Source organism: Choloepus didactylus, chromosome 17 (genome assembly GCF_015220235.1).
Source record: "Choloepus didactylus isolate mChoDid1 chromosome 17, mChoDid1.pri, whole genome shotgun sequence".
In the NCBI taxonomy this organism is placed as follows: domain Eukaryota; kingdom Metazoa; phylum Chordata; class Mammalia; order Pilosa; family Megalonychidae; genus Choloepus; species Choloepus didactylus.
This window is the reverse complement of record NC_051323.1, coordinates 52,901,188-52,917,334: the sequence shown is the minus strand read 5'-3', so window position 1 is coordinate 52,917,334 and position 16,147 is coordinate 52,901,188. Positions and strand designations below refer to the sequence as shown.

General features: G+C 35.3%; 1 protein-coding gene across 3 annotated transcripts in view; it reads right to left on the bottom strand.

Moving 5' to 3' along the window:
* Positions 1-16,147, bottom strand: part of MAP4K3 (mitogen-activated protein kinase kinase kinase kinase 3) — a 194,672-nt gene that overhangs the window by 125,051 nt on the left and 53,474 nt on the right. For 2 of the 3 annotated variants that reach the window (XM_037807757.1, XM_037807758.1), the window contains exons 2-3: positions 13,932-13,989; positions 100-190 (exon numbers count right to left, since the gene is read on the bottom strand). In XM_037807757.1, the coding sequence (XP_037663685.1) occupies positions 100-190; positions 13,932-13,989 (149 nt within the window). Of the gene's footprint in view, positions 1-99; positions 191-13,931; positions 13,990-16,147 lie in introns of those variants that run through there. The other variant, XM_037807759.1, reaches the window with a different exon arrangement.

Sequence of the window (16,147 nt, the reverse complement as noted above, 5' to 3'; positions counted from 1 at the left end):
AGGAAGAAAACTACAAAACAATGTATTAGAGCTAATTTTATTTTGTTAACAGATTGGGTGATGTAATCATTATCGCTTTTCAAAAGGGAAACAATGTACCTGAGATAGCTTCCAAAATAAGCAACAATATTTGAGTGTTTACAGTCTTTCATCATAATAATTTCTTGCTGCACGACTGCAAAGTCTTCTCCTAGAAGAAAAAACAAACATGAGTGTTTTAGTAGGTAAGATAAAGTTTCAGAATGCCCATTTATTTCAAAACATCATAGTACATTAAAGTATTACGTTCTTAGTATTACTTTCAATGATAATTAAAAGAAAATATAGCACAGTGACTAAGAGCATAAACTCTGGTCCCTAACTGGATTCAATTCCTAACTCTGTCCCTAATTAAGCTGTGTAAGCTTGACAAATTACCGGACCTCTCTGTGACAACTTTCTCTTTTGTAAAATGGGGATGACCGTATTAATAACCTATTTCATAGGGCCATGGTAAGGTAAGTAAGCACTACCTAAGCATTTGCGATTATTACTATTCTGCCTTGGACATGATAATCATCATAGTTCACTAGGAAATATGTTTTACCTTTTCTTTTGTTACTAAATAAAACAATATAATTTTAGCAACAAGAAGTAATTCTTTTTTTAAGTTAAGACAGGAACAGTTATACTCCAAGAGCATCAAAAGTACTTCCACAGGCTCTTTGTAGACCCAGGGACCTACACTCTGGCAAAACTGGGTTACCAGATGGCCCATATACACAAGTTTATCCTCTACTCAAGTGCCTTGTTCCAACTGTGTTGGGATGCAGAATGGCATTGTATTTGAGCCTGGTCAGACTACATTGGCAAATAATCTCCTTCCTTCTGCTCCCTCTGTCCCCAAATTCTCCAAAATAAGATCTGGCAATCCCATAGCAGTGTCACATGCTGTGGCTCCTGAATGAACACTTGTCCTGGAGAAAAAAAGAACTACAGTGAATGCAAATGTGGTGAACAAGAAACTATGTAGAAAGAGAACAAATAGAAGTGCTTATGCTTAAAGTAGTCTGGTATTACCAATTCAATTTAAAAAGTATTACATACTATGAATAGCCTTATTAAATGGATATCAGTGGCAAAGTGAATAATAGAAGGCAGCCACCCAATTCCTGCCCAAAGGATAAGTATGAGGTCGTTATGGCAAGCCCTAACATTTCTGGCCTTGGCATCTTCCTATTGTAACTGAACTTGAGACTGCAGGTAACCCAATCATGAACCATTTGAACCCAAGGCCAAAACCCAACTTACTGTCCCAGTTAACAGGGAGAAAGTAATGGAGAAGAGATGGTATGTAAGGTTCTTAATTCCTGTAATGCAAGTGAGCACAAAATCAAAGATCTCCCAAGTAAGAATAAGGAATTTTCATGTTTCTTAAAATTCAAAAGGAGATCACTAAACTAGATCCTTTCATGAATTCACTTCCCACCATTAAGAATTCCTCAGTTTTGGTATATTAAGAAGAAATCCTAGTTAGAAATAATAAAGCCACAACAGGGCTAACATCAATTTTCATGGATATACTAAATATTTTGAAAGTTCTAGACTTTGCTTCTTCTCCCAGCACTCAATTATACTTTTCTCAACTCAGTGAAGATTAAAGATGATCTAGTTGGAGTGACCTTAGTTTGATGGTTGGGGAACAAAAGCTCTCTTCTGGGAGAAGTCCTGAGATGTGTCATCAGACAACTGCAAAGGGAACTAACCTTATAATAAAGCTGAACTGCGGAAAGCATTGAGGAAAAAGTGGATGGGTGTTTGATGACATAATTGAGCTTATTACAGCAAGCCTTACTACTTCTGTTATTTTTAAATATACCAGTACTTCAGCAATATATCCTCTGTATTGTTAAACCACCATGAGTTGGGGTTTCTGTTAATCTCAACTGTAAGCATCTCAACTTCTACAGTGATCTCTGTATATATCATAGCTGTTATTATACTGTATGAACATCTGTGTCCTCACTAGAATATAAAGTCCCCTAGAACAAGACTAAGCCTTAATCTTATCTTTGTATCCCTAGCATCTAATGTGTGATCAATAAAGAAATGTTGAATAAGTGCATCTATTACACCACATAATTCCTCTCCATGATAACACTAAACCAGGAATATCTGCTTTTGGCTTAATTTCATCCAGTAATTGGCATGTTTTACACAATTAATTGCCTATTAATTTGCTCTCTATTAAAATCTATTAATATCTGTAGTGGCTATAAGTCTTCGGCTACAATTTTCTCTAGTACTGAAATGTTGATCCAAAAATGCACCATTTTTTCCCTACTAAGTAAATCTCTACTTATGAAGATGGCCAAACTAAATTCAACATTATTGTAGGAAAAGAAATCCAAAGAAAAATTCCACATATTCAATTTTTAAAGGTAAATGAAAAGGGTAGATTTAGGTAGGAAAAAAAGAAAAAAAAAAAAAAAGCAGAGTTTAATGCACTAATAATCCAAAGGAACCCATTAAGGGCCTTCTTCTAAGTTCACAAAAATGCATTTCAAAGATGAAAATTAACAGGAACAAGAAAAAATCCTAGCACACTTAATTAGGTATTATAGAGCAGGAGGTTAGACTAAGTAAGCTCTAAAATTCTTTATAATTCTTGGAGTGTAGAATTTTTTGATAGCCAGATATTAAAGTGAGGAAAACATTTTCCACAACATAGCAAAACAGCAACAACAACAAAAACACACACACAAAAAACAAACCCTAACTGAGAAAATTAGGGAAGCCTACAAATAGAGTAAGTCATGGATATACCAAGAATTAAATAGGCAGAAAATTACAAACTAATACATACAAAGCTCTCAGAACACACTTGGCACATATTAGTAAGCGTTCAGTAAATGCTAACTATCTGTGGCAGTCTGAACAATGGCTCCAAAACGTATACAGGAACTAATCCATAGAACCTGTGAATGTTCCCTTACATGGCAAAAGTTCTGCAGTTGTGATTAAGGATTATGAGATGGGGAGAGTATTCTGGATTAGCTGGGTAGGCCCTAAATGTAATCACAAGTATTCTAATAAAAGTGAGGCAGGAGGAGATTTGACTACAGAAGAAGGAAGCAATGTAGTGATGGAAGCGGAATGTTATACTGTGACCTTAAAGATGGAGAAAGGGGCCAAGTGCCAAGACGCAAGGAATGCAGCTTTAGAAGTTGGAATAGGCAAGGAAACAGATTTCCCCTGGAACCTCCAGAGGGAGCCCTGCCAAAACTATGATTTGGGCCGAGGGATACTAATTTCGTACCTGACCAAAACTTTGAGATAAATTTGTGTTGTTTTAAGACACCAAGTTTGTGGTAATTTGTTATAGCAGTATGAAACAAATACATTATTATTATCAACGTTATTATTACTGTGGCAAAGCTGGCTAGCCACCCACAAATAATCTGTGCTCCCCCTTCCAGGATGGGAGGCAGCTATCCAATCAAAGGCTGCATTTCTCAGAGTGCACACTGAGTGCCTGCACACTAGTTCTCGCCGATGGCATGAGAGCACAAGTAATGTGTCCCTTTCCCACCATTTCTTTCCCCATCAGTAGGCTATATGACACTGTGAGGACCCAGGAGATAGAAGTCTGGATTCATGAATCTCTAAAAGGAAAGCCACTGACAATTTGAACAGCTACGCTGAACTGTTAGAGAAACTTGAAATACAATGTTATGATGTTAAGCCACTGAAATGTTCTGGTTTAGTTGTTAGAATAGCTAACATTATCCTAAACTGATATAATTACTACCAACGATTTATGGATAAGGTTGCCCAAATTGTAGTAAGTTCTCCACAAGTGTTTAAGTGGATTAATAAGAGAGCCAGTAAATCATCTCTACTTAAGTGAAGTAATTGGTAGAACAGATACAATGAACAAGATTAAAGGCATTTCTCTATTTTTGGTACATGAAGCTTTTCTGCAAAAAGGTCTATTAAGTCAAATGGGTGAATACAGAAAAAGAGACTTGAATGTTATGGAGGTGGGTCTTTGCCTGTAAGTGATAACATAACATAGAATTCCTTCCCTTTTACATACAAACTCCCAATCATTGTATTTCCAACAGTTCAAAAAATTCTTTCCTTTTGTTCTTTTCCTTGAAAAAATAATACATCAGCTTAAATCAAATTGATATCCAACTAAGCTAGGCTGATTCCTTTCTGGTATGCCTAAAATCATTCCCACTGGTAATAATTAGGTTTGTAAGAACCACTTTTCTTATCACTAACATAAGAAATCTGAATTAATAAACTATCCACTAATTTCTTTTTTTTATCATCATTTTATTGAGATATATTCTCATACCACGCAGTCATACAAAACAAATTGTACTTTCGATTGTTTACAGTACCATTACATAGTTGTACATTCATCACCTAAATCAATCCCTGACACCTTCATTAGCACACACACAAAAATAACAAGAATAATAATTAGAGTGAAAAAGAGCAATTGAAGTAAAAAAGAACACTGGGTACCTTTGTCTGTTTGTTTCCTTCCCCTACTTTTCTACACATCCATCCATAAACTAGACAAAGTGGAGTTTGGTCCTTATGGCATTCCCAATCCCACTGTCACCCCGCATAAGCTACATTTTTATACAACTGTCTTCGAGATTCATGGGTTCTGGGTTGTAGTTTAATAGTTTCAGGTATCCACCACCAGCTACCCCAATTCTTTAGAACCTAAAAAAGGTTGTCTAAAGTGTGCGTAAGAGTGCCCACCAGAGTGATCTCTCGGCTCGTTTTGGAATCTCTCTGCCACTGAAGCTTATTTCATTTCCTTTCACATCCCCCTTTTGGTCAAGAAGATGTTCTCCATCCCACGATGCCGGGTCTACATTCCTCCCCGGGAGTCATATTCCACGTTGCCAGGGAGATTCACTTCCCTGGGTGTCTGATCCCACATAGGGGGGAGGGCAGTGATTTCACGTTTCAAGTTGGCTTAGCCAGAGAGAGAGGGCCACATCTGAGCAACAAAGAGGCATTCAGGAGGAGACTCTTAAGCACAAATACAGGGAGGCCTAGCCTCTCCTTTGCAGCAACCGTCTTCCCAAGGGTAAAACTTATGGTAGAGGGCTCAACCCATCAAACCACCAGTCCCCTATGTCTTCCACTAATTTCTATAAAATTATTTTAAAAAACACTGCTGTTCAGATAAAGATGGTGAATCTGCCAAAATGGAACTATTGGGTGGGAGGCAGTACCACCGTTTTTGTCTGCTTAACAACTATGTGTCTAAGTCCAAGTCTCCGAATGAAGGCAGTTGACATGTGTCTGCACAGTGAATGGCAGTAGGGGTTATATGAAAATCAAACAGGGAAATCTTAAGGACTATCTGTATTGGGAGACAGACAATAAATCAGTATGTTAATGTCTTCAGAAAACCAATTCTTTGCCTATTTATAAACTGTTGTGTCCTCTGTTTCCTTAGTTCTGTCCTCTCTGAAGTAAACATGAGCTACAGGTGTTTAACATACTCACTCACCCAATAAGCTGGCATGGTTTTCCAGAAGTGTCTTGACAAATGTCATTACAATACAAGAATTCTTTGCAATATCAACAGCTATTTAACATGCCAACTAACAATAAAGTAGATTAGACTTTAAAATTATCATTTTTGATGCTCTTTCTTGAAAAGACATTCAACAATCATCATACACTGAGCAGCTAATGTGATATAGAAGAGAATGCACTAGGAACTGTGAGTAGAGTTCCAAAAATGAACAATACTTTCCTTGATCTTAAAAAACTTAGAGGAGACATAAAGTATGTACAATCATAACCCTAAGAGCTTAAAGTTAAACCATATGTAGTCCCCTTCTTTCTATCACATAAAATTTTGCTGTAGGCCCCACCTATATATTGTTAGCACAGCATAAGGATTAAGGGCATGCACTTTGGAGTCAGACTACTTAACTTTCAAATTGGGTCTCACAACTTACTGGTTGTATGAGCTCTCTGAGTTCAGGTTCCTCATTATAAATGGAGATAACAGTGCCTACCTCTTAAGGTTGTTGTGAGGGTGATAAAGTGGAATGAATAATAGAAATACAGAAATCTCACTATTTGTAATATATATGACTGTGTTCCTGGAAAATCAAAAATGGAAAAAACAAAACAAAACAAAACCCCACAAAAACTGAAAAACTACCAGAAACACTAAAAAAATTTTCTTAAGTTAACAAAATAGAATAAATATATCAAATTAAACTGTACATTAAGAATAAATTTAAAATATGTGGGCCCTACACAAAATATGTGGGATACAAATACCCAAAATAGTGAAGAGACACTTCACTTTTGAATAGAATTAAGACTTATTATGGTAAAGATGGCAACTGCCTCATGAATCAATCCCTGAATTAATATAATTCCAATCAAAAAAAAATTTTTTTTTAAATCCCTAAATTTATCTGGTAAGCATGTAAGAACAGTTTTGTAACAGGTATTCTTTTCCTTTTTTCTTTCTTAAAAAAAAGAAAAAAAAAAAAGGTTTTAATTAAGAACAGCTACACCTGTAAGAATTCTCATCTCTCTGATTCTTTGGGTATCTTGGATTATGTTGCCAGTGGGGAAAATTTTAACTGAGACCATGGAAAACAAACAAGGTTTGTTATTTTCCACATTATGGGTATTTCACTTACAAATTTGCTTTAAACACTGACAAGGGGATATTTGTTTTAAACACTAAGAAACAGGAATGTCTGTCTAATGCTATATGTACAAGTATTTTAATTACAAGGCCAATTTTAATTTAATTTTTAATTTCTGAAATCCATTTCATATTGTAGAAATAGTAAGTGGAATTAACGATATTTCAGTAATCCATGGCTCAATTCCCAGAGCTGTGAAGCTCTTAAACAAGCTTTTAATTATTGTCTCAAACTACCCAAATACCATGAGATTCAATGGCTGATTTTAAAAAGAAATGTGGCTTTAGTAATTTATAATATACAATTATAAAATATTGATTCCAAAACCTCAGAACTAGCAATGATTTTTAGTTTTTGGAGAAATCTTCAAGCTCTAATAACATAAAGAAGTACAAAGAAGTATCTACTGATTTTATTAATGTCTAGATAATTCAAAAAAGGTGAAAAAATGAATTAAGACAGCCATATTAGTATTTTAGAGAATGAAGAAAATAATTCTTCAAATATTTCATCTAATGAAAATAATTCAAGGAATTTATTTGGTTTGTCCTCTTTTAGTAAGTGCTCATGTTTAACAATGCTTACAATAAGTATCATTTACATAAGCTGTTACTGAATCAACTTTAATCTTGAGTTCAACAGGGACAAAAAGAAATTCCCTTGGTGAAACTGTCTAAACAGAAAAGGACTAAGGTATCCTGATTGGTGTACCAAAATATTTATATTAGATGATTAGGCTTAGTTTTTGGTTTAATAAAACCATGACCCTGCCTCCCTTCCAAAATAAGTCCTACTCCAATGCAGTGTTTTTTTAGCCTTTTTTCCTTAATCACTCATCACCATGAAATTTTAATCTGTGCTTTGTACATAAAAAGAGTAAGATTCTCCCCTCCCCCTGAACCAATTCTGCTCCCTTCTCATTTTAATGGATTATTTGAGGAAATATTCTCCACAGTTGAGAACAGACAATTTCCAGGTAGTGAGAGCAGAATGACTTAACCCGAGATACTTGTCTAACCTGCTAAGACTTTTTCTCTTCCTCGATGCAGCTCTTGTAAGGGCTAGGTTTACCTGAGCAGCTGTGATGGAAGACCCAAATACAGCAGGTACCCCACAGCCGTGAGTGAAGCCAGGGTCACTCTAGATTATATCCCTCACGCTCTATTAATAATGATGGCAGCATGACAATTTCTCCAGGGACAGTATGCACTATACTAATACATATTTTACTGTTCTGTATTTTGAAGATGTTTCTGGAGAAAGGACAGAAAAAGGGGAAATAGGGCATGGTACAAATTTTAAGGGAAGTAAAGAACACAATGGTCAAAAATTTCTCCATCTGTATTATGCCCACCAACCACAACCATAGTGTATTGTTTAGAAATAGTTCTGCTTTTGAGATGCTTCAAGCTCCCCTCTGACCTTCTGGTCTCTCTTAACAGACTTGATTTGAAAATAAAAGTTTTCTAGTGGCTACTGACCTATTCTTGAAGCTATATAGGAATAACCCACAGCTGTGTAAAATTCATAAAAATATTAGTTTCTATAATCAAAACAGTATGGCAAAGTTATTCTCCCTGAAATACAAACGTTCACACATTCTGCATCTCTCCCCTACCCCCTACCACCGACACTTCAAGCCCTACTCTCCTACTCTAACATCTCATGTTGTGTGGATGTTGTAAAGGTTCTAGGTCTTCTCACCAGCAGGTCTGTCCTATCCAATGTGTCCTGGGCATACTGAATTTATCTATATTTCCACCCTTCCCATATTACTAACCAGTTAAAAAATCCCACTGTCCATAAGGTAAAGTCTAAACCTTTGAGGTAACAATCATCAATCTGCTTTTCAATCTCCTCTCTCACTACTCCCAAACAGAGCCTATCACCCTAGTCAGATGAAACTACTCACTATTTCCCAAACAGGCCTAGTCCTTCAACACTACCTTTGCTTTCACAATTAACCTCGTGTCAAATACCTTCCGTTCTCCTATATAACCCAGCAAAATCCTACCCAGCCAGGAAGGCTCAGCTGAACTCTTACTTCCTTAATCATTCTAAAAGAAATGAATCTCACTCAAAACCTCTATTGAACCCATCAAGTAAATTAAGATACATCAGCTACTCTCTTTTTCATTAGTGTCCTTTCACATGGCATCTTGCTCAGATATACCCTACTCTCAAGTATTTCACAAAGTAAACCACTGGAGGCAGCTATTCAATACTCTGTGAATTAAGTCTTTCGAATCACAGCCACCACTATTTCTCATCGCCAGCACCACAATCCCTGGGTATACAATACATTCTGCTCAATGGGTGAATGCCTGTAGTTAGTATCCTACTTACGTAATAACTCTAGATAGTTTTCACATGGGGTAACGAGTGCTCTGAAGACAGGAACACTGTCTTTTTATCTTCCATTCAAGATAAAGTACAAAAAAATGCTGGGCTGGGTATGAGGAAGCAATCACAGATATACTAGATAAAAAATCCTTTGTCATTTGCTTTTTTATTTTTGAGCATTATTATCTTTCAGTGGGTAAATATATTAAATATGGTTCTAATATATGAAAGAGTGGCTAAGAATTCATGATTAACCTTTGAAAAGTAATTATCATAAATGATGTAATAACTACTCTAGCCACAATGGCAATGAACTCAGGGCAACACTGAATAAACAACTGGTGGTAAGGGATCTACTGAAGCACTCAAGGGAGATAGGAAAAGGAGCCAGGTAAACAAGTTCCCTAATGTCTTGCCATACTATGATGAAAGATAAAAGAGAAAATGCCTCCCCTACCTGTCAAGACAGGAAAAAAACTAATATCCTAGCAGCCAACACCTGACAAAAAAGTACAGTCATAAAATAAATCTGAAGATCCATGAAAAAATAGTGGAATGAGGTCTTACTGGTACCTTTTATAATTTTTAAATATTGTTCTACAATCTATTAAGTATTGCTCCCATGGAAACAAAACAGCCTATTTTCTCCTCACTATCAATTTCACTGCTATCAATCTCAGCATTTTTTTATTGTGTTCCTCATTTAGAAAAGTTTCTCCTATGAATTGCTACCTAATTAATCAATGTTGCGATCTGTCTGCATATATTTTTTACTTCAATAACCAGTGCTGCAAACAATACCATAAATGAGTACCTGTAAGTTAACTTTAATTAAATGCTGTTTTTTTTTTGTGTGAAAAACAAACAAACAATGAGCGAGAATCAGGAGAGTTAAATCTACAAATAAGGTGTATGACTTGAGGCAAATTAAAAATGCTATACATACTTCTCTGCAATATGAGATGTAAGAGGCTTAAGAGATTTTTTAAACTGTACTTCCACTAAAGGTCTTCTGTGATAAAACTTCTGACTCTTGTAAAACATTTGACAATCATCGGGATAGATGATCTAAAAAAAGCTCCTTATGGCTCTAAAATTCTGACCTTTAAACACATACACAGAAGAAGTAAGATTCAAGAGACCCATAATGTAGATAGTTGAACACCTTATCAGAACATGAAAGTGAAGCCTGAAAATACAAGTATGTGAGTTCTATTCTACTAGCAAGCTCTGCCTCAAATAGCTCAAAATCTTGAGCTATTTTAATTTCCTTTCAAAATCATCTCAGAGTTAGTAGTGTCCTAGTTCAATCAGCCTAAGGACCACAGGAACAAATCTGCAGTTGGACACAACCAGGTTTACTGACCCACTACAATGAGGAAGACCACACATCAGAGGACTCACCGAAAAAGGAAAATACACAGTTATTACAGGATTTGGGGAAAAGTGGAATTGAGGTGAAATTTAAATGAAGCAGTGTTTTGACAGGCTTAAAGCAAGTCAGAGCTTTGTGTAAAGGGGTCTACTTCAGGACTCTACTGCAAAGTGAACGTAATGTCTTGTTTTCCTTCAAAGTTACAAAGATAGATGTGGAATGCTATGCCCAGAAGCTCTCATCTGAAGCTCTGCAACTGGGTTGTACATCAAGACTACTTCTCCAAGTCAAAGTGGCTTAAATTCTCCAGGCAAGAGTGGGATGTTTTATCTTGCTGATATAATTACATACAGTCGAGTTTCCAATAATCCATGATTTTCAGCAACAAACATTCCCAGGAGAAAGCAAGCCTTAGCCACTCAAACACAGGATTTGTTACGACACTTGAAAGCTGCACCATTCTTGACAGAAATACTGCTTTCTGTCAAGTGTGAAGCTTTATCTGTATGTTATTTTAGCTTAATCTACTTTCTGACTCTAGATTTGTCTTCTCTGGAGATTTCGTATATACAGAATCATAGAATATGTGGGTTCTTGTATCTGACTCCTTTCACTTAGCACGATGTTTTTAGGTTTATCCAGGCCATAGCAGATATCAGTAGTTTGTTTCTTTTTATTGCTGAATAGTATTCTGTTGTATGAATACACCACAATTTGTCTATCCATTTACCACCCGATGGGCATATAGACTGTTTTCATTTAAAAAATTTTTCCAACTTATTATGAATAATGCTGATATTTACATTTGTGAGGAAGTAGTTATGTAGGTAAATATCCAAGAGTGGAGTTGCTGGGTCATATGGCAAATTTATGCTTAACTTTTTAAGCAACTGCCAAACTATTTTCGTAAGTGGCTGTACCATTTTATGTGCCCAGCAGCAGTATATGAGGGTCCCTACTTTTGGTTATATTTTGAGTTCTTATCCTTTAGCAATAGATACTGAATTATTTAGGGCTGAAATGACATATCTGGGATCTAATTCGAACTGGTGGGAGGAGGGTAGTTGCTGTAGATGAGAAGTACTGTAGCCAAATCTTGATAACTGTAGTGGTGGTGATAGTAATAACAGCTACTTATTTCAAGGGCTTTGCATATATTAACTTGTTTAATCCCCACAACAACCTTATGAGATATCATTATTATATATATATATATAGAATCAAAGTTTCCTGGTTTGTGCCCTTAACCACTGAGCCATACATTCAAGCCCACCAACAAGTAAATATTTTTCATAAGATATAAGCAAATTAAAGCAAAGTAGTTAAATATAGAAATTCCAGCGGCTTCTATTAAAATATAAGTAGTGAATCCAATGTTAACTAAATTTAATAGAATACTTAGTAATACATATATGTAGTAATAATCCTTATTTCTGGGTGGTAGAATAATAAATAAATAAATTTTTATTTTCCTTTTTTATTTAATTGTATTTTCTACTGTTAATAAATGAACAATATATACCAAGGCATTGCTCAAGATTGACAGCCTAACAACGCAAATTGCATTATCCAAAAATAATTGACAATGATGAACAATAAGATTTTTTCAAGCACCTAATGTTTTCAAGGAAATTAGCTAATAGGTAAATTGTCTACGTGTTTAACCATGTACAAATTGAATGTGAACAAGGAAATAGCCATGAATGTAAAATGAAAAGACAAAATAAATACTCTATATAAAACTATACTGTAAAGCAAAATAAGCAAATTTAGGCCCAATTATTAACTCAAAGGGTAGAAAATTATTATTTCAATATAAACTTTATATTTACACATTAAGTAGAATATTAACTATTAACAATCCCATAACATAACTGTGAAAGAAAAAAGTTATATATTAAATAAAATTATGTTAAATTTAATCTTTTTGAAAAGTGAATTTCAATGAATGCATACTTTGTACTAGGCCCTAAGTTCAGTACTTGAGAGACAAATTCCATTAAGACCTGGAAGCACTTCTAAAATGACAATACAGCTGTGATTAAGTGCTGTAACTGAGCTATTCCTGCTGAGGAGTCATTTTGATCAGACCAGGGGTCAGGACAGGCTGAGAGAGAAGGAATTTAACTGATTTGAAGGAATAATGTATGTACAAACTGCTTCTGATTAGTGACAGTGATGTCAAGTGACAGAGCCACTTCTTAATGATTAAAAATGTAGGCCCTGCTTTCAAGGCCAAATTGTTAAATATATATATATTTTTTCACCTCAGATTTCACCTATTCCAAATATTCTACTTAAGTTTCTCATAAACTGAAGAGCAGGAGATTCAGAGAAAAGGAAAAAAACCTTGCCTTGCAATATTAGAATGTAATTAGATGATTGCAAAATCTGTAAATATGTATAACTTAAAACTAGTCTTTATTTATTACATTTCAGTGTGGTGTGATCATAGTCAGTCAGCATATCCTAAAAATGTCATCTTAATGGCACTTTATAAAAGTTTACTAAAACAGGGGTAGACAAACTACAATAGCAGGTGGATTGTTTTTCTATGCCCTTCATCTAAGGATCGTTTTTACATTTTGGAGAAAAAGAGAGAAAACTGTGTGCAAGAGCCCATAGATGGTCTGCAAATCCTAAAATATTTATTATCTAGCCTTTTACAGAAAAAGTTTGCCCACCCTTGAAAAACCACTAAATGGATTTCTACCCATGCTGAAGCTAAAACCTGTTTTATCAATGAACTCATACTACCAGCTTGTGGTGGAAGAAGCTATTTGAAGTGCACTACTATTACTAGGGAACTCAGTCTACAAATAGCACAATTACTACTTATAGTGGGATGGAGAAAAGAGTGGGAAGGAGTTTCTAAGAGAGGATAAACCAGAAAGTGTGGTTAGCTCAGGAAGATGTGGGTTTTGCAGGGGAGAGGGGAGGTTTGAAAGGTAGTACATAACGGCAGCAGAAAAAGGAACATGGAGTAATCCCAGGGGCTTTACAATAAGCTGCTCAAGTTAGAAAGAAACTACTAGATAATAATGACACATAAAATGTTAGAGCTAGGTCTTCTGAGAAGACTGAAACTAAGAGAAAGGATGCTACTTGCTCAATTTCACACAGCAAGGGAGTGGGAGATAAAGAACTGACCACAATCACTCAAATCTCAGTCCAGCTCTTTCTACCACATCACACTGCTCCCCTCTCCACAGGACAAAGCTAACTGGGAAATATACCACTATCAATCTGTGACAGGTTAGTTCAATTAGATTTCAAAAGGAACAACATCTTCTCAGGAGTTCCCCTCCTTCCCCAATTATTGGTTATTTTTTTCAGGGAAAAATTGAGCAAGATGTACAAAGGTCTCAAAGAGGCAGAAGAAGTAATAAATAACAGTTCTATTTCCCAGAAGATGCTGGTAAAGACAAGAGAATGTTTACCAAACATCACTAAAATAAACCTTAAAAAGTTTAATGGCTTCAGGCAAAATAAGAAACATCAAATTTCAAATAATTTACCTGGCTCCAATTTTATTACTTTAATTGCTGCCAATTCACCGGTGTTAACATTCCGTGCCTAAAAAAAAGAAGAAAGAAAAGATAATTGCTAAGATTTATAAAATGCTATTTCAGCTGTTTATTTTCAATTATATGGAAATATTTTTTAAAGCAAGAACTGCAAAAGTCTTTGTATTTATAAAACAATATATTCATCACTACAAATTTCGACATTAATTCATGTGTAAATTTAATAATGCCAATAACAATACTGGGTAATACACACACAGACCTAAGCATGTGCCAGGCACTATTCTAATTATTTTTACATTAATTCATTTAATTCTCATGACAGTCTTATGAGTCAGGTACTACTATTATTTCCATGTTGAAAATGAGTAAACTGAAGCACAGAGAAGCTAAAGAACTTGCCAAGGCCATATAGCTAGTAAGCAAGAGTGCTGGGACTCAAACCCAGGCAGTCTGGCTCGAGTCTGAGCTCCTAAGCGTTACACTGTACTGCCATTTATTCACAGCCAAGCTAACATTTTGAATGGATTAACAAGCCTTACTTTTTAAAAATTTAAAACATTTAAAAACCTTAGAGTATGAAAAGCTAAAGCAGTTATATATAATTAGGAAAACAGCCCCCTGCATCCTTTTAAACACACATGATGGTGCACTCAAGTAAATGGAGTTCAATATAAACAAATTATGTTTTTTTAAAATTCAGTTTTATTGAGATATATTCACATACCATACAATCATCCATGGTGTACAATCAACTGTTCACAGTACCATCATAAAGTTGTGCATTCATTACCCCAATCTATTTTTGAACATTTTTCTTACACCAGAAAGAATCAGAATCATAATAAAAAATAAAAGTAAAAAAGAACACCCAAATCATCCCTCCCATCCCACCCTATTTTTCATTCAGTTTTTGTCTCCTTTTTTCTACTCATCCATCCATACACTGGATAAAGGGAGTGCAATCCACAAGGTTTTCACAATCACACTGCCGCCCCTTGTAAGCTACGTTGCTGTAAAATCATCTTCACGAGTCAAGGCTACTGGGGTGGAGTTTGGTAGTTTCAGGTATTTACTTCTAGCTATTCCAATACATTAAAACCTAAAAAGTGTTATCTATATAGTGTGTAACAATGTCCACCAGAGTGACCCCTCAACTCCATTTGAAGTCTCTCAGCCACTGAAGCTTTATTTCGTTTCATTTCGCATCCCCTTTGGTCAAGAAGATGCCAAATATATTTTTGCAAGCCTCACATTAAAAGTAAAAATCACTTTGAGAACCAATTCACAATATTAGATTCATGATGTTTACAACTGTGTAAGTATGCATAAATAAGCAGAAACTGTCTTTTCAGTTTGTACAGAAATGGCAGTAATTCGTTCTCAATTTAAAATGCTTTATAACTGGCTCAGAACTTTCAAAGAATTTTAAACTGTTAATTCAAACTGAATAGCTTAATTTCATATCCCCCAACAAAGTCCAATATATGCAAATTCCTGATGACAGAAAGAACCATTCACGTGATTAGAACTGTTCTTATTTGCAACACTCCTTTATTAACGGATTGGTGAAGATCAGCCAGACATCTGACAAGGGCATAACCCCATTAACAGTCACAATCATTCTAAGAGATACTGGGGCATTAAAAATATCAGCCAAGGACCTAAGAAGGTAGATATGGGGCATATCTGTTGCTGAAAATAAAAAATTTAATAGTTCAGCTCAGAAGAACAGATGTATTAAAAGATCTCCTATACAAATTTAAATGTAATTTGCAGGGACAATTCATTTAAAAATCGTCGTTTCAAAGTCCCCATAGCTAATAAAAACTTCTGATGCCAACTTATGAGAGGCAGTACAAAACAGATTTGAACAGTTATTTAAAAATCAATGTAATCTCCATTAAACAAGATAATGTTTTAAATAGTGCTGGATAAATACCTCTTCCTTTCTCTAAGGTGAGAAGATATCTATATGGTCAAATATAGAGAAATAAAGCCAGAATATCATTCTGGAAGTGTTTTGTAAAGAGGGCAGAGTGTAGCTGGAAAATATTCAAGTGTATCACACCAATGTTAGTCACAGAGCTTCCCAAATACTACCACAACCACAAGACACTCCTCACACAGCGTTATCTTTTTTCTCTGCTAGTCTCCTCCCCCAGACTCGGTCCTTTGAGCCATATCTTTTTTAGCATCTCCTCCAA